The following is a 26703-nucleotide window of genomic DNA, read 5'->3' as shown; positions in this document are numbered from 1 at the left end:
AAAAAATGTGAGGAAAAAAAGTGTTAAAAATAAAAGTGTCCAAATGCAGTCACAACACCAAAGTAAAAACTTGACCCAATAAAAGACTCCTATTAGCCGCCTCTTACAACAGGCAAGGAAGGCCCCAACACTGCAGGGGATAATAAAATTTTCTTATCTTTATTCTAATTTTAGTTCATGAGTTACTTGCTCATTTTTCTTTATTTTCATGTGTACGTATTTTTTTATACTTATGTTGAATGAGGATGATTTCCACTATTAGTAAATATGACTACTTTTATTAAATACTCATGTTAACAAAAATGCACTAATAAAACAACATTCACAACAGAAACTATTTATTTCCAGGTGGGAGATGATTTAAAGGAATAAAAACTTACAGATATGGCAAACTTTACACCTTGGAATTTATAAATGTTGAAAAGGGAAGATGTTTTTAGATACATATGGCTGTTGGGTAATCAATTAATTTAAAACTTCCCCAGGACTTGTGTTTTATGGAACACTGCAGATGAGGGGGAAATCAATAGATGCTACAAATAACTAGATTTGGCAAGGAGGGTGAGATGTAATTGATGTGAAATAATGCAAATAATGAAATCTTTGATACTAAAGTAATGTTTAGAGAGAGAGAGAGAGAGAGAGAGAGAGAGAGAGTGTGTGTGTGTGTGTGTGTGTGTGTGTGTGTGTGTGAGATTTAAACATTTCTTTTACTTATGGTGTGAACCAAAGAAATTAAGTTATATCATTAGATAATGATTACCAGACAATTCACATGTATGTCTGGTTTGGGATCTGAAAAAAAAATTTTTTTTTTTAATGCAGAAATCGCACATGCGCAATGATTTGCAGATAGATGGTGCCATATTCAAACACCCTCTGCTAAATATTGCACAGCAGCTCTCTTGCAAGTGCACTGTATGCTGTGTTTGCTAATAGTGCAGCCAGACGTTACTCACCAAAGACCATACTAGACTAATGTTATGATGGGTCTGTCATCGAAGAATCTTGATTTTCACATCATGATTTAATAGCAGCCAATGCTGGGTTTCAGGCCAATTCCTTGTCAATGTGGGGCAGCATATATAGGTCAGGCATGTCACACAGTACAAGAACACTGCAATGAACATCAGTGTCATACATGTCTTCATTGACCAGAAAAGTCAGAAATTGTGGAACAATGTCTGAATACAGACAGGACTTCATGGTTTATGATGGAAGTTTTATCCGCAGAATTGCATCATTAAGGAAGCAATACATACTGTACAGCCGATAAGCTCATCAACAGGGATGTGGAATTTCAACTCAGCACAGCCTGGAACCCTGCATTGGCTGCTATAAAATCACGATGTGAAAATCAAGATTCTTCGATAACAGACCCCTTCATAACATTGGTCTAGTATGGCCTTTGGTGAGTAACGTCTGGCTGCACTGTTTGCATATGCAGCATACAATGCACACACAAGAGAGCCGCTCTGCGATTTTTGGCAGAGGGAATTTACATATGGCACCATCTATCTGCAAATCATTGCACATGCACCATTTTCACACCTGCACATTCTTTGCTCACCTGTTTTAGAAACAGGGCATGCAGATACCATCTGTCGTACCTACCCACCAGCAATGTTGAACCACCTGAAGATGTCAGACAGTTGCTCCAAGGAAATATTGTGGAATTTGCACAACATGATCTGGCGGCAAAACTGTGACGACTATTTACAACAATGACATGATTCACTAATGACGTTACGATCCTCAGTGAAAGTGAAGAAGAATTACAGGGTCTGTTAAATGGGATGAACACTGTAATGAGAACACACTATGGACTGAAAGTATATGGCAGTCAATCATGTGGGGAGAACCTGAAAAGAAGAGAATCGTAGCGTTTGACATGTGGTGCTATAGAAGAACGCTGAAAATTAGGTGGACAGATAAGTTTAGAAATTAGGAGTTTTTTGCAGAATCACGAGGAGATGAACATATGGAAAGCACTGCAAAAAAGGTACAGGGTATGTGTTAAGACACAGAGGAATAACCTCAGTGGAACTATAGAGAGCTGTGTAGGGTAAAAGCCGCAGGGAAAGATAGAGTCTGGCATGTATCCAACAAATAAATGAGGACTCTGGGTGTAAGTGTTCCTGTGAGATGAAGAAGTTGGAAAAAAAAATTAAAAAATGAGGATGATGGACATAACCTTAATTCCTCTACTGCACAATTGCATCAGAAAGAGTCTCTGAAGGCTATCAAGAAACAAAGTTATTTAACTGACATAGTTTTGCAAACTTAATTCCTGTGTAGTCCTCATTTTCAGTAAGTAGAAACACACAATAGTCATATACACAATAGTCATATGTCTCAACAGCAATAGCATACTTTTTTGGCAAAAAGAAACTCACCTTTGACTAGAACATGTAAGATTTTCACAGCGCAGAGGGGAACAATACAAATCACTAGGCTGACTCCAAACAAGAACTGAAACTGAAGCACAATCAAAACTCTGTTATCTTGTAATCTCATATTCAATGAATTTTAAATTGCTTGTATCAACAACACAACTATGCACAATGAAGTCAGTCTTACCACAACACTGACATTGCACATTAATGCTATTCTTGGAAGAAGTCTGAAACTGATGCGGGACCCATCAAATGAGAATGGCTGAGTTATCACTTTTTCTCTTCCTTCTGTGTCTCTAACGAAAACCTGGAGCAGAAAAATTGTAACTATAGTGTGCAAAAAGTAGCAACAAATTCTAGTTCACATGGCTTATGGGAGACACAGTGAACATCAGAAGCACACAATACAATGCTGTAAACTCTGGACCCAAGTAATACTTGTTCAACAACATAGTTTTAAAAGATCGGCTTCACTGTCTTAAAGAATGCACTCTCTTTCTTCCAGGAATTATGAAACGGCTGTCCTTGTACCTCTCTAAACTAATGGAGATTGCAGATCAAAATTGAGATAAAACTGCAATTAACTTCTAAACGAACTGTTGGCCATTGCTCGTAGTCCAGGTTAGGCACTCTCTAGCCTACTCTAAGCCCTGTGTCAACTGAAACTGTGTAAATGGTTTGTATCCCACTGCCTGTTAACATACGTCAAGATGCTTGAGAACCCTGCCTGGAGATTCAGAATAGCTAATGTAAACCACATTTGTCTAATGTGGCATCTCTCTCTCTCTCTCTCTCTCTCTCTCTCTCTCTCTCTCTCTCTCTCTCTCTCTCTCTCCCCCCCCCCCCCTCCCACTCCAATTCATGTGTATTAAGTACATACATAAATCAGGGCTTTTGGAACAGGTTTAATCTCATAGAATGTAGTGATTTTGCATCTCTCTCACCTAAAATAAAGTTCATGTAGCAAACATACAGTTCAGTACTGAACATCAACTACAGTGTGACTGGGCTTACTGAGTGGGGTGGTGCAGTGCTTAGCACACTGGACCCGCATTCAAGAGGATGATGGTTCAAACTTGCATCTGGCCATCCTGATTTAGGTTTTCCATGGTTTCCCTAAATCCCTTCAGACAAATGCCAGGATGGTTCCTTTGAAAGGGCACAGCCAACTTCCTCCCCCATCCTTCCCTAATACGATGGGACCGATGACCTCTCTGATTGGTTCCTTCCCCCAAATCAACCAACCAACCATGATTGGGCTTAGCATTTTCCCCAACGTATATTACGTGCAACAGAGGCTGTCACTAATATGCAGTCATCAGGCACTGTTTTCAATAATTATCAAAGTCACCTGTGTGATTATATGTCAAAAACACACAAATGTGATCCCAATCATTACAGAGAGTGTTTTTAAATAACAAACTATCGCCGATTTCCTGTAAAAAGTTGACAAACATAGACATAAGACTTATTTAAGTACCTGCATCACCTGTAGAAGTTACCTACTAAGAACAAGTGCTAATTTAACACAGTGAAGAAAGGAAAGGCAAACCCATGGATAAATGAGAAGCAACATTTTGTTAAACAAAAATAGATGTTACCTGAAACAACCAGTAAACATGGCACAAAAATTGAGACAAATTTAGATTTTAAGTACCTAAAAGTAAGTTAACTGAATAAAAAGAATTAAAAATGATTCACCATAAAAATACCGAAGCATGTAGGAAGCTTTGCAATTGCTTACAGAAAACTGTTCAATCAGTATCTGTTTTGTATCGAAGTTATATGTGGGAACTTTCATTGTTTAACTTATACTCTGGAAAAGTTAAAAAGGAAGCGAATGGCATCCATCTAGAAGCCGTTAGCTTTCATTCATATTCTTCTTTCATGTTTCAAAGTTTAATTTCACCAAACGTCAAACATTTGATGAAGATTACCATTTTATGATAACAACATCACAGAAAGAAGATGAGCACCTACCAACCACCCACCGAAATAAGTCTTGTTAGATAAGAGTGTGATTTGAAAAACACGATGAAATCTTGTCATTTCTGACTCTTCTTGCACCATATGGAGTTATCAGCAGACAGGGTACTATTGAATGGTCTCCATAATCTTCAGATATCACACCCATGGATTTTTCACAGTTCAGCAGGGAAATTTAGCATCAGAATTTAAAAATAATAATAATAATAATAAATCTTTGCTACTCAAGAAAGCAAATCATCAACTGTATTGGGCGAAGTTCATGATGGCTAGAGATGACAAAGAACACTGTGAGAGCTGATGACGGCAGCATACGTTCTGAGAGAGAGAGAGAGAGAGAGAGAGAGAGAGAGAGAGAGAGAGAGAGAGAGAGAGATTGTATATTAGAGTTAGCAGCAAAAGTGTCACAGTTATCACTGAAAAATAAATAAAGTTAGAGAAGTTAGCCTAAAAATCTGTGCACTATTCACTAAAATAAATTGCTAACCCTTAACTCAAGAGGAGTGGTCTTTCAGACAGCAATGGAATTCCTTCTAAAAACCCCTCCCCCACCTACCCTTCTTAAATCACAACCCCTACACATTTTTGCTGTCAGTTCCTCATAAACTACATAGCTGTTCTTCAGTATACAACAAAAAGTGTTCGCAGGAATGTGTCAATTTTAATGATCCTAAATTTGATGAAATTATTCTTCGGTGGGAGGAGGAGGATGTCAGTGATATAGATCAAGAAATACACAAAAAAGATGGTGATTTTGCAGTAGCTGGTGATGCAGTGGAAGAACTGAAGGACAATGGTGATGGGCACCTTTCTGGTTCTCCAAGAAAACATTTAATGTCTCGGTTAAAATCAAATGTGCTTTGAATGGTTGTAAAGAAAAATGTAGATCTCATCACTGAAAGTCAGTTTTTCAGACTATCTTTTGTGGTCACGAGGCAGCCCTGACACCAGCTACGAGCGCTTTTCCCTTGCTGTGTTAGAAAATAAGTAATTTAGCTCGTAATTAATTGTTTTTGCTGTCTATTCTATAGTATTTACGTGCTTTAGTGTTAGATACATGTGATTAAGGTTTCAGTTTTTATTTGCAGCTGAACAAGATAAGTGAAGTTTCTATTTAGGACAGTTCCGGGAGTACACCAACGTTTGTTTACATTCTTAACTGACGTTAAAAACACAGGATTATCAATTAATTCAGTGCACAATACTCAGTATTTGCAATTATTAGTGACATTTAAGCTCGATACATTGAAGGCAGCAGTTTTTATACGTTTTATTAGGTTATTTTTCACGTGAACATAAACGTTTGTTTACATTATCAATACGAGGGTTAATCAGCTTAAGTTAGTGTACAATACTCAGTATTCACATTTATTAGTGTCATTTAGATTCGATACATTGAAGGTAGCAGTTTTTAAACATTTTATTATGAATAGTGATACTGACAGTGATTTCTAACCTCACTTGTAAACGTTTGACTAGCGCAACCTGCGATCGTTAACAGTTAAGGAAATGTAAAATACGTGGTACATTAGTATTACACTACAATATCTGAGTAAATCAGTGTTACAATACAACTTCTGAGCCCTTCTTTCATATGGTTTAGTTAGCAGAAAGCTAAGACTCACTTTGCCATCTGCTTAAATACCTTAGCTTGTTGTGGGCTTTAGTGATCATGTACTGTGAGCCCATCGGTTCCTATAAAGTAGAATTAGTATTTGTACTTTCATTCTGAACTCTTATTGTTAGCTAATGGTTTTGTTTTGTACCTGTCCAGTGTTTATGTTTATTAGTATCATTCAGATACGGAACAGTTAAGGTGGGCAGTTTTTATAGTTTTATTAGGTCACTTTCGCGTGTACGTAATCGCTTGTTTAAATTACAAACACGGGGGATAATCAGTAGGTGCAGCTTACCGTAGGTCACTGTTTAATTCGTTTGTAATATTCATTAGATAGCCCCCAGCAGTTTACTGTAGGTCACTGTCCTATTCTTTAGTATTCACTAAGATGCAGGAGGAGTTGGCCACAGTCCAAACACAGCTGGAAGCTTTGTTGGCCACAGTCAATAAGCTCCAGAGAGCCACCTTGTGGTGCCGTGGGGATGAGGTGCTTGAGGCGGGGGGGGGGGGATGTCACAGCTCTCTTTCACTGAGCCGACCTCAGGAGTGACTGAACCGGCCAGCCCACTCTCACCTCAGTGTGGGTGGCAGACTGTGTCGAGGTCTAGAGCCTCAAGGTGAAGGCTGCATGGGGTACCCAGGCTGCTACCAAATCTCATGCACTTTGCTAATAGATTCAGTGTGCTGTATGATGCTGGGGGAGGGGAGGGGGGAGGCTGAGCCACATCAGAATGCACCTTCTGTCAGGATAGTGGCAGCTCCTTCAGCAAGATCTGGACAGGCACGTGGGGGTTTTGTTGTTGTGGTCTTCAGTCCTGAGACTGGTTTGATGCAGCTCTCCATGCTACTCTATCCTGTGCAAACTTCTTCATCTCCCAGTACCTACTGCAACCTACATCCTTCTGAATCTGCTTAGTGTATTCATCTCTTGGTCTCCCTCTACGATTTTTACCCTCCACGCTGCCCTCCAATACTAAATTGCTGATCCCTTGATGCCTCAGAACATGTCCTACCAACCGATCCCTTCTTCTGGTCAAGTTGTGCCACAAACTTCTCTTCTCCCCAATCCCATTCAATACTTCCTCAGTAGTTATGTGACCTACCCATCTAATCTTCAGCATTCTTCTGTAGCACCACATTCCGAAAGCTTCTATTCTCTTCTTGTCCAAACTATTTATCGTCCACGTTTCACTCCCATACATGGCTACACTCCATACAAATACTTTCAGAAAAGACTTCCTGACACTTAAATCAATACCCGATCTTAACAAATTTCTCTTCTTCAGAAACGCTTTCCTTGCCATTGCCAGTCTACATTTTATATCCTCTCTACTTCGACCATCATCAGTTATTTTGCTCCCCAAATAGAAAAACTCCTTTACTACTTTAAGCATCTCATTTCCTAATCTAATTCCCTCAGCATCACCCAACTGAATTTGACTACATTCAATTATCCTTGTTTTGCTTTTGTTGATGTTCATCTTATATACTCCTTTCAAGACACTGTCCATTCCGTTCAACTGCTCTTCCAAGTCCTTTGCTGCCTCTGACAGAATTACAATGTCATTGGTGAACCTTAAAGTTTTTATTTCTTCTCCATGGATTTTAATACCTACTCCGAATTTTTCTTTTGTTTCCTTTAGTGCTTGCTCAATATACAGATTGAATAACATCAGGGAGAGGCTACAACTCTGTCTCACTCCCTTCCCAACCACTGCTTCCCTTTCATGCCCCTTGAATCTTATAACTGCCATCTGGTTTCTGTACAAATTGTAAATAGCCTTTCGCTCCCTGTATTTTACCCCTGCCACCTGCCACCTTTAGAATTTGAAAGAGAGTATTCCAGTCAACATTGTCAAAAGCTTTTTCCAAGTCTACAAATGCTAGAAACTTAGGTTTGCCTTTTCTTAATCTTTTTTCTAAGATAAGTCTTAAGGTCAGTATTGCCTCACGGGTTCCAACATTTCTACGGAATCCAAACTGATCCTCCCCGAGGTCCGTATCTGCCAGTTTTTCCATTCGTCTGTAAAGAATTCGTGTTAGTATTTTGCAGCTGTGACTTATTAAACTGATAGTTAGGTAATTTTCACATCTGTCAACACCTGCTTTCTCTGGGATTGGAATTATTATATTCTTCTTGAAGTCTGAGGGTATTTCGCCAGTCTCATACATCTTGCTCAGCAGATGGTAGAGTTTTGCCAGGACTGGCTCTCCCAAGGCCGTCAGTAGTTCCAATGGAATGTTGTCTACTCCCAGGGCCTTGTTTCGACTCTGGTCTTTCAGTGCTCTGTCAAACTCTTCACACAGTATCGTATCTCAAATTTCATCTTCATCTACATCCTCTTCCATTTCCGTAATATCGTCCTCAAGTACACCGCCCTTGTATAGACCCTCTATATACTCCTTCCACCTTTCTGCTTTCCCTTCTTTGCTCAGAACTGGGTTTCCATCTGAGCTTTTGATGTTCATACAAGTGGTTCTCTTATCTCCAAAGGTCTCTTTAATTTTCCTGTAGGCAGTATCTATCTTACCCCTAGTGAGATAAGCCTCTACATCCTTACATTTGTACTCTAGCCATCCCTGTTTAGCCATTTTGCTCTTCCTGTCAATCTCATTTGAGACGTTTGTATTCCTTTTTGCCTGCCTCATTTACTGCATTTTTATATTTTCTCCTTTCATCAATGAAATTTAATATTTCTTCTGTTACCCAAGGATTTCTATTAGCCTTCGTCTTTTTACCTACTTGATCCTCTTCTACGTTCACTATTTCTTCTCTCAAAGCTACACATTCTTCTTCTACTGTATTTCTTTCCCCCATTCTTGTCAGTCATTCCCTAATTGTCTCCCTGAAACTCTCTACAACCTCCTGTCCTTTCAGTTTATCCGGGTCACATCTCTTCAAATTCCCACCTTTTTGCAGTCTCTTCAGTTTTGATCTACAGTTCATAACCAATAGATTGTGGTCCGAGTCCACATCTGCCCCTGGAAATGTCTTACAATTTTAAACCTGGTTCCTAAATCTCTGTCTTACCATTATATAATCTATCTAAAACCTTCCAGTATCTCCAGGATTCTTCCACGTATACAATTCCTGGGTTTATTCTCGGATCTCCTGGTTGTCCTGGGTCGTATACACCCTGCTCACTGACAACATATTTTAGTTTCTATGTTTTATTACATCCACAATTCAGTTTTGTGTACTTCGCCAACTTTGTTTTAATCAGAACTTTTTAGAAAAAAGTGAAATGACTCTGGTATAAATAAAACTTTTATTACAGTTGCGAAAGACGGAATATTTCTGAATATTACATACGACACCTATCTGGTACTTAAAAGAGATATTGTTAAACAGTAAATTGTATATGAAATTTAGGTATCTTGTCCACATTTCGTTCTCAACATTGTGGCAACTAAAATTGACCATACGGAAAGTATACGCTATGGACTTTTACCTCTGCAAACTCTTAAAAATTTCGTGCAACTGTTTACTACATTTAATGCTGCACAATAAGTGCATTGAACATCAAAACAAAATTAAGTTAGTTATAGGGGGGAGGTACCAGTCAAGAAGATGTCTAAAAATCAATTTTTTGGGCCAAATAGTTTTTGTGAAAGCAAATAAGTGTGTCAAAGTAGTCCGAACACCATGTGTCTGCGCAGACGAGCAGTGCAGTGAATGCGGCGAGCATCTCTCTGTAGCAGCCAAAGGGTTAATGCGGCCTTGGTGGCTTTACTTCATGAACTGCGCGCTCCCCCTATACGTAAGTCTGCAAACTTACTATACTATGGCGCTGCTTCTCTTGGCGCGTGCGTCATTTGCAACTGGCAACGCAACAATCTCTCGTGTCTGGGTGGGCATGCGCGAGCTGCTAAGATAAAAGAATTGAACTATAGTTATTGAGAACTCCAATGTTAGGTGGGTCATGGAGCCCCTCAGGAACATAGGGGCTAGGGCGGGAAAGAAGTCCAACATTCACTTGGTGTGCTTGCTGGGGGGACTTGTCCATGATGTGGAAGAGGTTTTTCCGGCGGCTATCAAGCGTGCAGGGTACAGCCAGCTGCAGATTGTCGCACATGTCGGCACCAACAGTGCCTGTCGTCGAGGTTCTGAGGAAATCCTTGGGTCTTTTCGACGGCTGGCTAAATTGGTGAAGGGGCCTCCATCTCTCAAGGAGTGGAAGCCAAGCTGAAGATCTGCAGCATAGTACCCAGGGTGGACCAGGGTCCTCTGGTTTAGAGTCGAGTGGACAATATAAACCAGAGGCTACATCGACTCTGTGGTGAAAATGGTTGTAGATTCCTTGACCTAGGCTATGGGGTGGAAGGTTGTAGGATGCTCCTTGATAGATCAGGGGTGCAGTACACACAGGAAGCAGCTACATGGGTAGCACAGTACTTGTGGCATACAAAAGGGTTTTTTTTAGACGAGGTTCCTCCCCGCGTGGAACAAATTGCTGGCCTGAAAAATTACCAGTTCATGGCACTGATGTGGGTGTGCCAACTGTAAAAATTGTTAGTTCACCTAAACAGGTCAGTCCAAAGGATGAAGGGTCTGTAGCAAAACCCAGAGTTAGTCTCCAAAATAAACAGTAGCAATGCCAAGATTGTATTAGGTACCAAAAGCTGGTTGAAACCAGACATAAAAAGCAGTGAAATTTTGACTCGGGTTTGGACAATGTTTAGGAAGGATAGGACTGATGCTATGGGAAGTGGTGTGTTCATTGCAGTTAAGATCGATACTGGGTCGGACTGTGAAATATTCTGGATAAGGCTGTCAATCAGACAAGGACTGAGCATTGTATTAGGATGTTTTTATAGACCACCAGCACCCGGAACAAACATCACAGAACGTTTCAGGGAAAGTCTTGAGTACATAGGAAGTAAATATCCAAATTAACCATTAATTATAAGTGGAGACTTTAATCTAGCATCCATTGACTGGGAAAATTACAAGTTTATCGCAGGGGGCAGAAGCAAAGATTCGTGTGAAGTTATTCTAAGAGCACTCTCAACATACAACCCTGGGCAATTGGTTAGCAAACCAACTCGGGATTGGACCATATTAGATATCTTGGTGACAAACAGACCTGATCTTTTTGAGGAAGTTAATCTATAAGAAGGTATTAGTGACCATAATGTCATTGTGGCTTCTATGTCAGTGGAAGTTGCAAAAAACAGAGTAAAATTTTCTTGTTTGGGAAAGCAAATAAAAGTGTCATTAATGATTATCTTCATAGTCAGCTCCAAGCATTCACTGCGGGACACAAAGATACTGAGCATCTTTGGTCGGAATTTAAAGGTATTGTCCACCATGTGCTAGAGAAATACACTCCTGGAAATTGAAATAAGAACACCGTGAATTCATTGTCCCAAGAAGGGGAAACTTTATTGACACATTCCTGGGGTCAGATAAATCACATGATCACACTGACAAAACCACAGGCACATAGACACAGGCAACAGAGCATGCACAATGTCGGCACTAGTACAGTGTATATCCACCTTTCGCAGCAATGCAGGCTGCTATTCTCCCATGGAGACGATCGTAGAGATGCTGGATGTAGTCCTGTGGAACGGCTTGCCATGCCATTTCCACCTGGCGCCTCAGTTGGACCAGCGTTCGTGCTGGACGTGCAGACCGCGTGAGACGACACTTCATCCAGTCCCGAACATGCTCAATGGGGGACAGATCCGGAGATCTTGCTGGCCAGGGTAGTTGACTTACACCTTCTAGAGCACGTTGGGTGACACGGGATACATGCGGACGTGCATTGTCCTGTTGGAACAGCAAGTTCCCTTGCCGGTCTAGGAATGGTAGAATGATGGGTTCGATGACAGTTTGGATGTACCGTGCACTATCCAGTGTCCTCTCGACGATCACCAGAGGTGTACGGCCAGTGTAGGAGATCGCTCCCCACACCATGATGCCGGGTGTTGGCCCTGTGTGGCTCGGTCGTATGCAGTCCTGATTGTGGCGCTCACCTGCATGGCGCCAAACACGCATACGACCATCATTGGCACCAAGGCAGAAGCGACTCTCATCGCTGAAGACGACACGTCTCCATTCGTCCCTCCATTCATGCCTGTCGCGACACCACTGGAGACGGGCTGCACGATGTTGGGGCGTGAGCGGAAGACGGCCTAACGGTGTGCGGGACCGTAGCCCAGCTTCATGGAGACGGTTGCGAATGGTCCTCGCCGATACCCCAGGAGCAACAGTGTCTCTAATTTGCTGGGAAGTGGCGGTGCGGTCCCCTATGGCACTGCGTAGGATCCTATGGTCTTGGCGTGCATCCGTGCGTCGCTGCGGTCCGGTCCCAGGTCGACGGGCACGTGCACCTTCCGCCGACCACTGGTGACAACATCGATGTACTGTGGAGACCTCACGCCCCACGTGTTGAGCAATTCGGCGGTACGTCCACCCGGCCTCCCGCATGCCCACTATACGCCCTCGCTCAAAGTCCGTCAACTGCACATACAGTGCACGTCCACACTGTCGCGGCATGCTACCAGTGTTAAAGACTGCGATGGAGCTCCGAATGCCACGGCAAACTGGCTGACACTGACGGCGGCGGTGCACAAATGCTGCGCAGCTAGCGACATTCGACGGCCAACACCGCGGTCCCTGGTGTGTCCGCTGTGCCGTGCGTGTGATCATTGCTTGTACAGCCCTCTCGCAGTGTCCGGAGCAAGTATGGTGGGTCTGACACACTGGTGTCAATGTGTTCTTTCTTCCATTTCCAGGAGTGTATGTACCTAGCAGAAGTACAGGGGAGGGAAAGGATCCACCATGGTACAACTAACATATTAGCAAGTTGCTGAGAAAGCAGAAAATTTCGCAGTCATTTTAAATGTAGTCACTGCCCCGCTAACAAACAGAAATTGTACAAAATGAAAGCAGCTGTCAGAAGGACAATGAGAGATTCTTTCAACTAATTTGAAAGCAATATTTTATCTGCAGATTCTAAAAGTAACCCAAAAAAATTTTGGTCGTACGTAAAATCTATAAATGCTGCAAATAATTTAATACCTTCTCTTGCTGACAGTATGGGTAATGTAACTGATGATGATAAACAGAAGGCCGAAATTCTAAACCTAGCTTTGCTCATACGGCAAAGACTACCAAATCCACCGGTTAGTCCCTCAACCGTTAGGGGTAAAACTCAATGGGACTCGGGGCAAGTAAGGCTAGCAACCTGCTTCCCCGTTACTATAAATATGATGCTGGAAACAATCAGAGCAAAATGCCACAGACCTTTGGAGGTGACGGAGTCCCACCTCTGACTGACAAACCAGGGACTCCTAAGATACGACTTGGCAAACAAATGGTAATGAGATGGGGAGCTATTAATATCAATGGAGGCTACTCTGGGAAGAAAGTAGAGCTGGCAGAGGCTGCAAGTAAGAAGGGGCTGGGCGTTTTAGCTGTTAGTGACATTCGGGTAAGAGGTGAGAAAGAAGAGGAAGTGGGAGAATACAAGGTCTACCTGTCAGGAGTCAAAGCACGAATAGCACAATGGGGTGTACGGCTTTACATCAGGAAAGAAATGGAACCCAGCGTAGTTGCAGTAAGGTATGTGGATAGATTTGACAGTGTCTAGCAAGAAAATTAGGATTGTGTCAGTATAAAGTTCTTTTCCGGGCTATTATGCCATGGTCTGATGGATTTCGCATTGTAACCCAACGTTTCGTCCCCATCTGCGGAGGACATCTTCAAGGGGGTTCGTGGCTTCTGTTAACTTCCGAAACACACACTGTCTCACTACTGACAGTAGTGAGACAGTGTGTGTTTCGGAAGTTAACAGAAGCCACGAACCCCCTTGAAGATGTCCTCCGCAGATGGGGACGAAACGTTGGGTTACAATGCGAAATCCATCAGACCACGGCATAATTGCCCGGAAAAGAACTTTATTAATCATGACAGTTCCGGCCCTGAAAGTTTACATTTTACAATGTGTCAGTATATTCGCATTGTGTAGGGACAGATCAATATAACATGGATAGTTTTTATGAGGCACTCAGTGATGTAGTTGTTAGAGTAAAGGACAAGGACAGTGTTCTGCTCATGGGTGATTTTAATGCCAGGATTGGAAATCAAACAGAAGGGTATGAAAAAGCTATGGGTAAATTTGGAGAGGATATGGAGGCCAACAGGAATGGGAAACAACTCTTGGATTTCTGTGCCAGTATGGGCTTAGTAATCACAGACTCCTTTTTTAAGCATAAGAACATTCACCGGTATACTTGGGAAGGCAGGGGAACCAGATCTGTCATTGACTATATAATAACAGATCAGCAATTCAGGAAGGCTGTGAGGGACACACGTGTATTCAGGGGATTCTTTGATGACACTGATCATTATTTAATCTGCTGTGAAATTGGGATTGTGAGGCCGAAAGTGCAGGAGGTCAGGTCCATATGTAGGAGGATAAGAGTGGAGAAACTTCAGGATAAGGAAATCAGGCACAAGTACATAACAGCGATCTCAGAAAGGTACCAGTTAGTTGAATATAGTCAATTACAGTCATTGGAAAAGGAATGGACAAGGTACAGGGACACAGTACTAGAAGTGGCTAAGGAATGTCTTGGAACAGTAGTGTGTAAAAGTAGGAAGAAGCAAACAGCTTGGTGGAATGACACAGTCAAGGCAGCCTGTAAAACGAAAAAGAAGGCGTATCAAAAATGGCTACATACTAGAACTCAGGTAGACAGAGAAAGTTATGTTGAAGAAAGAAACAAAGCCGAACAGATAATTGCAGCATCCAAGAAGAAATCTTGGGAAGACTTTGGAAACAGGTTGGAGACTATGGGTCAAGCTGCTGGAAAACCATTCTGGAATGTAATTAGCAGTCTTCGAAAGGGAGGTCAGAAGGAAATGACAAGTATTTTGGACAGGTCAGGAAAACTGCTGGTGAATCCTGTGGATGCCTTGGGCAGATGTAGGGAATATTTTGAAGAGTTGCTCAATGTAGGTGAAAATACGATTAGCAATGTTTCAGATTTCGAGGTAGAATGGGATAGGAATGATGATGGAAATAGGATCACATTTGAGGAAGTGGAGAAAATGGTCAATAGATTGCAGTGCAATAAAGCAGCTGGGGTGCACGAAATGAAGTCGGAACTCATCAAATACAGTGGAACGTCAGGTCTTAAATGGCTACACAGGATAACTGAAATGGCCTCGGAGTCGGGACAGGTTCCATCAGACTGGACAAAAGCAGTAATCACACCAGTCTTTAAACATGGAAACAGAAAAGATTGTAACAACTAGAGAGATATCTCTTTAATCAGCGTTGTGGGTAAAATCTTCTCAGGTATTGTTGAAAGGAAAGTGCGAGTATTAGTTGAGGACCAACTGGATGAAAATCAGTGTGGGTTTAGGCCTTAGAGGTCATCAGGACCAGATCTTTAGCTTACAGCAAATAATGGAGAAGTGTTATGAGTGGAACAGGGAACTGTATCTATGCTTTATAGATCTAGAAAAGGCATCTGACTGGGTTCCTAGGAGGAAGTTATTGTCTGTTCTACGAGATTATGGAATAAGAGGCAAACTTTTGCAAGCAATTAAAGGTCTTTACCTGGATAGTTTGGCAGCAGTTAGAGTTGACGGTAAATTGAGTTCATGGTTCAGAGTAGTCTCAGGGGTAAGACAAGGCTGCAACCTGTCTCCACTGTTGTTCATATTATTTATGGATCATATGTTGAAAACAATAGACTGGCTGGGTGAGATCAAGATATGTGAACACAAAATAAGCAGTCTTGCATATGCGGATGACTTAGTTGTGATGGCAGATTCGATTGAAAGTTTGCAAAGTAATATTTCAGAGCTAGATCAGAAATGTAAGGACTATGGTATGAAGATTAGCATCTCCAAAAGGAAAGTAATGTTAGTGGGAAAGAAATATAAACGGATTGAGCGCCAAATAGGAGGAACAAAGTTAGAACAGGTGGACAGTTTCAAGTACTTAGTATGCATATTCTCACAGAATGGCAACATAGTGAAAGAACTGGAAGCGAGGTGTAGCAAAGCTAATGCAGTGAGCGCTCAGCTACGGTCTACTCTCTTCTGCAAGAAGGAAGTCAGTACCAAGACTAAGTTATCTGTGCACCGTTCAATCTTTCGACCAACTTTGTTGTATGGGAGCGAAAGCTGGGTGGATTCAGGTTACCTTATCAACAAGGTTGAGGTTACGGATATGAAAGTAGCTAGGATGATTGCAGGTACTAGTAGATGGGAACAATGGCAGGAGGGTATGCACAATGAGGAAATCAAAGAAAAACTGGGAATGAACTCTATAATGAAGCAGTCAGGATGAACAGGCTTGGTCGGTGGGGTCATGTTACACGCACAGGAGAAGCAAGGTTACCCAATAGACTCATGGGTTCAGCAGTAGAGGGTAGGAGAATTCAGGGCAGACCAAGGAGAAGGTACCTGGATTCGGTTAAGAATGATTTTGAAGTAATCGGTTTAACATCAGAAGAGACACCAATGTTAGCACTGAATAGGGGATCATGGAGGAATTTTATAAGGGGGGCTATGCTCCAGATTGAACGCTGCAAGGCATAATCAGTCTTAAATGATGATGATGATGATGATGATGATCTTTCAAAAACTCGTTTACGGTAGTATGGTAGGGGACTGCAACGCCATTCCCCGTTTCAATTATTGAACAAATGAAACGATGGCTGACATAGTGTTTAGTGTATCTGGGATTGTAAAACAGTTATGATCCTTAGATGTCAGGAAGGCATCTGGTCCAGATGGTATCCCTGTAAGATTTTATGTTGACTATGCTACAAACATATCACCATTCTTATCCATCGTCTATCAGAGACCACTGGAACAGTGGAAAGTTCCACCCCACTGGAAGAAGGCCCAGGTCATAGCAATCTATAAAAAGGGTAGAAAATCAGATACACACAATTACCGGCCAATTTCACTGACATTGATTTGTTGTAGAATCATGGAACATATTTTGTGTTCAGACATAATGACCTTTCTAGACTCTGAAAAGCTCATCTGCAGAAACCAACACGGTTTTAGGAAACAGTGGTCATGCGAGACACAGCTGTCCCTCTTTGTGCATGATATACAACAGGCTCTAGATACTGGCTCCCAGGTTGATGCCATATTTCTCGACTTTCGAAAGGCATTCGACTCAGTTCTTTCACTGTTGCTTGCTACAAAAAGTGCGCGCTTACTGTCTATCTGATGACATATGCGCTTGAATAGAAAGTTTTCTAACAGACAGGGAGCAGTATGTCATCCTGAACAGGGTGACTTCAACAGAAACAAGCGTAACTCCAGGTGTGCCCCAGGGCAGCATAATAAGTCCTCTGCTATTTACATAAATGATCTGGTTGATGGTATTGACAGCGGCCTTAGACTGTTTGCCGTTGATGCTGTAGTCTACAGGAAAGTAGATTCACATGAAAGTTGTGAACAAATCAACAGAGGATTTGCAGAGAATAAATGTGTGGTGTAATGACTGGCAGTTATCTCTCAATATTAGTAAGTGTAGCCTACTGCATATAACAAGGCGAAAATCCCCATTAATGTACAAGTACAAAATAAATGCCCAGTCTTTGGAAGCAGTACTGTCCGTCAAGTATCTGGTGTGACTATTCGAAATGATCTCAAACGGAATGATCAGATTTCAAAAGTAACGGGTAAGGCGAACTCTAGATTGTGGTTTATGGTAGAATACTGAAGCGATGCAGTCCTTCAACAAAGGAAATAGCTCACAATACGTTAGTTCGTCCAGTCTTGGAGTATTGTTTGTCTGTATGGGACCCTTACCAGTTGGGTCTGATTCAAGAGACTGAGAAGGTATAAAGGAGAATGGCAAGATTTGTGACTGGTACATTTAGCCATTGTGAGAGCATTACAAATCTCATAGAAAGTTTGAAGTGAGACACACTTGCATATAGATGGCACACTAAATGGACGGGGCTGTTCACTAAATTCCGATATCTGATCTTCACCAAGGATGTAGAGCATATATTATTACCACCAACTTTTAAATTGCACAATGATAACCATTCACAGATAGGGGAAATAAGAGATCATACTGAGGTGTTCAGACAGTCGTTCACTTGTAACAGTATGTTTTGTGTGATATTCAAGAAACCACACTAAAACATATTACATACTGCACAAATTATTTAGTGCAATAAAATCAACAATGAAGCCACAGCATTCATCAGCAAAACACACACACACACACACACACACACACACACACACACACACACACACACGACCGCCAATGCCTGTGCCAGGCCCGAGGTGCTGGAGTTGGCGGTCGTGTGAATGTGAGGTGTACTTGCTTCCTTGCAAGTGTGTGTGTGTGTGTGTGTGTGTGTGTGTGTGTGTGTGTGTGTGTGTGTGTGTGTGTGTGTGTGTTTTTTTACTGATGAAGGCTGCAGCTGAAAGCTACAAGTGAGTGTCTTTATCGTGCCTGTCTGCAACTTGATGTGTTTTCTTTACAATAAGCAGCTATCTGTCTTTTCCTACATTGTTGATATTCCTACCTCGAGTTTCCATTGTTTGATAACTTAAATTCAAATTTTCAAATGATGTATACTTAAAATCTCAGTTTAAACATAGACATCCCAGAGACCACACCTCATAGAATACTTTACAGAAGAGTCACCACATGAGTTAAGAGCTAACTGTCTCTATAACTAGAAAAATTCCTGCCAAGGAGATTTGACACTGATAACTGCACAAAGAGGAAATGAGGCAAGAGCCCTGTGTTGGACCAACACGGTATCCCCAACAGCAAGAGGGGTGAAATGGTTGCTAGTTTTTCATCTCCCAATTAACTGCAACAATCATATTTTTACAATTAACAATATCTACAGAGCCTTGCTCATTTAATTCTGTTTTTATTTCTTTATATTTATTCAGTGTTTGCAGGTGATAGGCACACTTGGCAGTAAAAGTTCAAAACATTTGTTTTAAAGAGCCTAACTTATTACAAACTTATAGATTATTATAACAGTAGTAATAAATCCTTTCGATACTTCAGAAACGTTTAGTTTACATCTGACTTACTGTTATCTCATATATTCCAGAGTTAAATTTGTCAGGGCTCCAGTTGGCAACAAACAATGGGCCCTCAATGTGTACACAGTCTTGCCAAATTTCTTTGTCCAATGTAACTTGTACTTTTTCAACAGGTGCCAAAGAAAATGCTAATATTCTGAAATAACAAAATGCATTATAGTTATAATGTAACAACAAAATTATTAAGCATCATAATTTCTAGGTATAAATGTCTTGCCTTATATGTGTTGAAGTGTGTATCCTTTCTAATGGTTCTCTTCCTGGTAGTGTATATAAGAGATGTTTTGGATTGGTAACCAACACAACAGGCCAGTCTCGATGCACAACATCAACAAAAGAAAACAACCCATGATCCATAACACCTAAACGATATCTGCAACATTGTAGTGAAATTATTTCAAACTTTCAGGGAAGAATCCTGACGACGAGTTAACAAAAACATGTGAAAGTAATCAAAAAGTCTACTTACTGCCATCAGTGAAGTTGCAAATAACAAGATGGATGTCAAATTATTTTTTTTAAAAGCAGAGTGACAACTTGTAAGTGAAATAATACTATAAAGGAAGGAAAATGTGGATTTTTTTTGTAATGATTAATACAAAATAATTCAGTCTAATTTCACTCCTTTCATTACCCACACATATATTATGAAATACATGTATTGGCACTTATGTGTAAGAATCCTCAAGTTCCTCAAGAGTCTAAGCAAGATTTCAATTATCAACTTTATAGAATATTATTATTGTATCAGCTGTACAGAATATTATTACTGTTATTACTCTACACTTCTGTAGAATAACTATTTTTTTTTTTATCTTAGATGCACTGCCCCAGAAGATTAAGCCACAGTACAATATTGGGTGTAAGTATGCAAAGTACGCTAGCAGATTCATATAAAAGTCAGCTGGAGCACTTTGTTTACCCTATTCATATGCTGGTGCTATCTCTGTTTGTTATCCATCTAGACGACTAAGAACATCAGACATGGAGCCTCACCAGTGTGTTCCTGTTAATCTCCAATTCTAGCACCTCCTGTTGTTTTTGTTTGTTTGGAATTATATTATTTCTAATCATTGTAATATTTATGTTAAGCTGTCTGCTGACTACCAGTTTTAAGCATTATTCTCCTGTGTCTGATATGGACGTGTCTGGCATTTTTGTCAGTATATGTGCATCATCAGCAAACATCACAATTTTTAAAGACCCTCCAATGTTCCAAGTAAATCATTTGTGTAGGCCAAGAACAGGATTAGACCAAGCACCAAACCAAACATGGCACCATATTTGATGTTTCTCTACTTCGAATTCAGTTTTACTCCTGTTGTATCATTCGTTAATGTAACATGATGTTTTCTACTATTAATATCTGACTCAATCTTTGCTTTTAAAACCACACCATTTTAGTTCCCCTAGTAGAATTGTATCATCCAGAGAGGCCTTGGAAAGATCACAGAAAATGGTAGTTCTACTAGAAATGAATTTGAGCTGCTGTTATTGTCAGAAAGGTAGTTCAATACTCTGTGGAAGCTACCCTCTCACAAATATTTCGAGAACGTGGGAAGGAGGGACGAGGGTCTACAATGGAGGGTCACAGTCTTTCAAGAAACATAAAGGAAATCATATGCAGTAGCAGGTCAGCACGAGAAATACCAAATAACTATGAGGTACCTGCTTTTCATCAATCTAATGATTTTTCTGATCTAACAGATGATATGTAAAACTGATGTCTTGGTGGTGAAGTATACAATGACTAAGTACATCGAATGTAACAACTTTCAAAGGTCCATGTCTGCACCTGCATTTTCGGACACTGTTAGGAAGAATTCATGGAATTTTGTGGCCAATGATAAGAATTTAACACTACCCATCCAACTATTACTATCAACTTAGTACAATTTGCCTTGCTCAGTATATTCATTCTATGTCTTATAATTCATCAAATTGCGTTTTCTTTATTCTTGGAACATATACAGGGTTACTACCTTTTTGATGACACTGTGAAATATTTTGCAACACTGCTTGTAGGTCATCTTTAAGTCTCCATTAAAGATAAACATCTGTTTCAAAGAAAGCTCCCTCTTCCTGGTACAACATAATTTGTTCCCGTAAAATGGCAAAATCTAAGCCAGTGCCAGTGCTGTAGGCTGGGTGCCAAGTTCTGGGCACTGACCATTCCAGTCAATGTTCAGCCAACACCGCATCCCAGTAGCAGCTGCTATTCTCCCACCTCCTCCTGTGAGACAATGAGTACCTGGGACAATGGCCAACCCTTCAACAAGCCTCTGTATTAGCTGTGAAATCAATGGCAGGGAGTAATGTGGGAATTGCCTCCCTTTCACATGGCCAGGAGCCAATAGCTGTATTTATAGCTGACCCCCCCCCCCCCCCCCCCCTCCCTCCCAACGCCAGCCAGAGAAGCACGCACACGGCTGCAAGTGAGAGCCAGCTCTCTGAACAGTGTCATAATCAATCCTGCTGCCCAATTGAGTTGAAGGCCGTAATAGCAACATTCCAACTGACTATGGGCACAACTGATTGGCATGATGAGTCAGCTATTCCCCACCGACATCCACCACAAAAAACTGCCGATCTTTGTGACCCACAAAAACTGTCATCTATGTGGCCCACCACAACACCAAATAGCCACCCCAGCTTGCCGCCGAAGGACCGGGCCCAACGGCGGCCCTGGGAGGGAAACATGGTAGGCTACAGTGATCTGTGGCATGTGACCCTGGAGGCAATAAATCCAGGAGAAACCATGGCTGGCATCCATACAGACATACCACTGGACTGCACCCTTCGAGCTGTGTCACCCTACTCAGTTAATAACAAGAAAACTTGACACTGTATCATTGCCAGAAGAGGCAGACTTGGACTTCTTCATCCAGGTCTTTAAAGTACACACAAAGTGTTCCCTCTCCCAGATAGAAGCAGGGTGAAACAGGGTAATAGTCAGATGCTGAATACCACTGCAATAACAAAAGTCTTCAAACTCATGTGATACAAACTGTCTACCATAGACAGACACGAGAGTCCTCGGGGATCCGTCGATGGCAAAAATAATTGGCAACAAATGAATAGTGGCCGTCAATGATATGAACAACAGCTTGGCCACACATGGGAAATTTGACAGTGCATAAACCACATTGACATGCACGCTGTCCAAAGTGTGCTCCAGGACTGGCAAAGAGAGAACAAGTGTGGCAGAGTGGGCCAATTCTGAGCACAAGCCGCGGAAGCCTGTACCAGATGTCTGATGTCGCGATTGATCGCCAGTGAGCTGATGTGGTGTTGCACCAATGTCTTCATTCAAGTCATACCCAGTGCAACGCATGCAGCAACTGGAAAATGTGAGAACACAATGCCAGGGGGACAATAACTCAATAGCACTGCTCTTTTGCAGCAAGCATGAGAACCGCCACGACAACGATAAGCCAAGGACAGACGAGAAAAAAACATATGCTATGCTGGATCTGTACCTGGCAAGATACACTTCAGTCAACCAATCTGGACAGCTGAAACAATTTTCTGGAAAAGCGGGTCAGCAGCTGTGACATTCACAAATTCTTGTGTTATCAACAGAAAACGTGACAGGGTTTGCTGCAAGGTGTCATCCAATGCGAACACGAGGGCCTCTTACTGATCAAACTTCAGATTGGGCCCCACTGGTCATAGCAAAAGTGCATCAGCACTGACACGCTGGGTAGTGGAAAGCATCTTTGAAGCATAAGCAATGGGATGTTTGGTACTGTCTTGTTTCTGCAGGGACAGGATGGCAAATGTGCCACAGTGGGTTGTATTATGGGCCATGTTCATAGGATTATATGGAAAAAAAGCCAGACAGGGAGCAGAGCACAAACACTGCTCGAGAAACTGCAAATCCCATTGGAACCTTCACACTTGACAAAATTAATGTCGTTCTGGTGAAGCTGATAAAAAGCCTGGCAGACGTGCAGCCTGGAGAACAAACTGAGCGTAATACGTAATCTTATCTGAAAAAGACTGCAAAAGAAAAACATTTGTCTCAAAATTTTCCGCCCAGCCTAAGGTATTCTCACACAGCAGGCTATAGGACTGCAGTAAGGATTCTAAATCATGAAAAGGAAGCGGGCTGAGACATTAAATGCACTCCAATTACAATCTGAAAGCAGAAAACAGAAAATGCACTGACTGTAAAGAAATTTTGTACCAATGGTGAATTGACCATTAACAAAGCAAGTTGTTGCTCCACATTTTTGTAATGCGGAGAGATGGAAAATTGCCCTTGCAAGAGAATGCAGTTTTTACTGTAAGACTTAACCTGACAGAATGACCATTGCAACTCCAGATACCCCAAGGTCCTGTCCATATCCAAATTAATGAGGTCCACTGAGGCTCCTAGATCTATTTGAAATCTGACCAGCCACTCATCCACAATCAATGTCAGAAAAACATGGTAGGGCAACATGCATGGGGTGTCAGACGCAGTCCCAGAGTCTAGTGAGAACACTGAGGCATCCAAGGACTGACTTATGGCCCATTGACTGCCACAAACAGTTCCAAAATGGTCTATTACCATGCACATGGCCTCCATGTGCTGGCAGTCACAGCGAACTTAATTACAAATGACAATGGGGGCAGGATAACTGGCTCGCCCAACGAATGATGGGCGAATGATGTTGAGGACCCAAAAAACACCACTGGCATAAATACAGTGTGAGCGGCATGAACTCACCAAGCTTGCTATGGATGAGGACAGGCCAGCCACAATGCCTCTGCAAAAGCATCATCAATAGCAGCAATACAAGGTGACTCGGAAGGAGGCGAGGCACCTTGGGTATCCCTCTGGGCACTGATGGCTGTTTACCACACTCACCTCATTCATCCACCTGCCAATTATCAGAAAGGATGTCCCTCGCCACTGCCATAATCTCATGTGATTGCGCAATTCGGGAAATGTGGGCTAAAGGAAGGTCACACAAGGTCAATGTCTTACTCTGAAGCTCACGATTAGGAGCTAACCTGACAATCACATCCTGAATTAGTGAGTCTGCATAAGCAGTAGCACATTTGGAATGCTCAAAATGACACTTGTACCAGAGACCTTGTAAACATGTAATCCACACTGCATACGACTGCCCAGAGCACTTTTAATGCTACTTAAGCTGTAACCGTATGATACCACATACGTTCAATGGCTGAAATACAGCATAAGAAACCGACAAAGCTCATCAAAGGAAATCTTCTCTGGCTAAGTGCAAGGCTTCAAATTTTGGACAACTTCAAATAAATCTACACTGCTGAACGACAACAACATGGCCCTATCAGCTGGATAGACGATACGGTTTACTTGACAGTTCAGTAAGATAATTCTCCCACATTTCAGTAGACTCTCCGAAGCCGCAAATGGCCTCAGAGGCAGAAAGCTGGGCCACTGACCACCTCCCCCCTCCCCATGGTGCAAGAGCATGAAGCAAGTCTACATTCTGGGTAAGTGTAGGCTGTATCTGCTGCTACTGCTTCTATAGGCACAACTGTTCCTGTGAGCATTGCAGAAATGTCCCCCTCCCCCCATAGGGGGGGGGGGGGGGGGGAGGGGGACAGGGAACAGGGGCATCACACACATAAGATTGTCCTTTATCGCCACTTTAGCATCTGCAGAAAGCATGACAATGCTGCAACTCGACACAACTGGTGCGCTGGTGACTAGGTGACAACTGGGGAACAGAACCCTGTGAATGGAACCAACTCACAGTATGAATTTAACTATGGGAAGTAGAGTGCCTACACACACGGGAATATGTACATGACAATAATTCAGCACCTAGCTGGCATGGGTGGCCAGTGACTGAACACATGGCAACTCTCAGCACGAGCACCAGGCTAGGTCTGCGACGGCCTAACTCTGCAGGACCACCAGACTGCTCCGCTTACTGCCACTTGCAACTAAACACTGACATCAGCAGGTCTACCCATGTGACACAACATGTGCCCTACATGGCAGGTGCTACTTAAGCTGTAACCGTCTGATACCACATAGGTTCAATGGCTGAAATACAGCAAAGCAACCGACAAAGCTCATCAAAGGAAATCTCTCTGGCTAAGTGCAAGGCTTCAAATTTTGGACAGCTGCAAATAAATCTACACTGCTGAACGACAACAACATGGCCCTATCAGCTGAATAGACGATACGGTTTACTTGACAGTTCAGCAAGATAATTCGCCCACATTTCCGCTGTTCTACCCATGCCAGTTCGTCTTCCTCTATTGAGACATCCACTGGCAGAGATTCGGAATTGTGAATCCAAAGTAAACTATTCCCACTGACTGATGAGTAAAGTCTCCTTCAATAGTGTTACTGAGTCAGTATTATACTCTACCTAAAAGTTTAAAATATTTCCTGTTGTGGCATCCGTATGCAGCCAGATCATAATACTGTATATTTTTAAATCTGTACCAAAGTACTGCACTCAAAGAGCAGTTCATGCAATTTACATTAAAGGCTCTGCCCTGAGACATCATTCCACATTTTCTGTAAACACAGCCTCCCTTATATTGTGTCTACAGTAATGGGACAATAACTTGTATCAATGAAGATGCATCTGTTCAATTTCTGTGCCTTCTGAATGATATATTGTTATGCATAGCTAATCTGTGAGAATATCTCAACATTTTTCCTTTTCCTTTTGTGATATAAGAAGCTCATCTTTCTTACTTAACAGGCTTTTTATCTTGGGCAACGCTCCAACAGGTCGTGGTGAGCGGGTGCGGACTGCAGGGGGAACACTTGGTACCCCAGACCGTAGATGAAACTCCCAGGAGTGGGTTTGGTGGGCGCGGACCGCAGAGGGAACACCTAGAACCGCAGCGGACGGAAAACGGAGCAGCAACGCTCCAACAGGTCGCAGGGAATGGGCGCAGACCACAGAGGAAGCGCCTGCAGCCATTGGTGGAGGGGGAAGGCCATAGGCATAAATACTGTACCAGGTCCACTCGAGGAGCAGTCTCAGGTCGCACCTGATGAAGGTTACGAGCTATGTGACCAAAATATCATGCAAGTACAACGCTGATATCCGGCAGAACACCCGACAACCCAAGATGTCATTAGATTGCCGGAAAAGCCTGAAGATTTACAGGCTTTTTATGTAGTGCTGGTAAAGTTCCAATGTATTTTGTTTTCACCCATTGTGCTGTTGAAGCTGCCTTTCCATTTTTCTGCTAATTACTTCTTCAGTGTGTATAATAATTCAAAAAATTTTCTTTTTGAATTGTGGCACATTTTGAGGTTAATGTAAGTACTTTTATCAAATTTTCTCTTACTCCTTGTATTGAATTTGTGAAATGGATGGTGGTTGAGAAAGAAGAATACATTATTTACAACAAATTTCATTAAGAAAATTACTGTGTTTGTATTCTTTAGTGATATGGATTACATATGAGTACTAATATATAATCTGATATAATTTGTTGTGTACTATTTTTATGCATAATTTGTGGACATACTTGGTTCTATAATACATTTGGCAAAGTAATATATAGCCAGCAAGTTGCACATGCCACAGGAAATTAGTGAGCCAGAAGACCAGAAAATGAAATGAAAAGTTCATTAGTTTTGATTACTATAACAGATGTCATAAGAATGTGGCCAACTG

The 26703-nt window shown here is 41.8% G+C and overlaps 1 protein-coding gene across 1 annotated transcript in view; it reads right to left on the bottom strand.

Annotated features, from left to right (window-relative positions):
- LOC126277990 (transmembrane protein 62-like) overlaps nucleotides 1–26703 on the bottom strand; it is a 69252-nt gene that overhangs the window by 25971 nt on the left and 16578 nt on the right. The window contains exons 6-9 of the mRNA XM_049977656.1: nucleotides 19290–19445; nucleotides 19061–19208; nucleotides 2581–2703; nucleotides 2397–2478 (exon numbers count right to left, since the gene is read on the bottom strand). Of these exons, the coding sequence (XP_049833613.1) occupies nucleotides 2397–2478; nucleotides 2581–2703; nucleotides 19061–19208; nucleotides 19290–19445 (509 nt within the window). The remainder of the gene's footprint in view (nucleotides 1–2396; nucleotides 2479–2580; nucleotides 2704–19060; nucleotides 19209–19289; nucleotides 19446–26703) is intronic.

The sequence above is a fragment of the Schistocerca gregaria genome, chromosome 6 (genome assembly GCF_023897955.1).
Source record: "Schistocerca gregaria isolate iqSchGreg1 chromosome 6, iqSchGreg1.2, whole genome shotgun sequence".
Lineage (NCBI taxonomy): Eukaryota > Metazoa > Arthropoda > Insecta > Orthoptera > Acrididae > Schistocerca > Schistocerca gregaria.
This window is presented reverse-complemented; position numbering and strand designations above follow the sequence as displayed.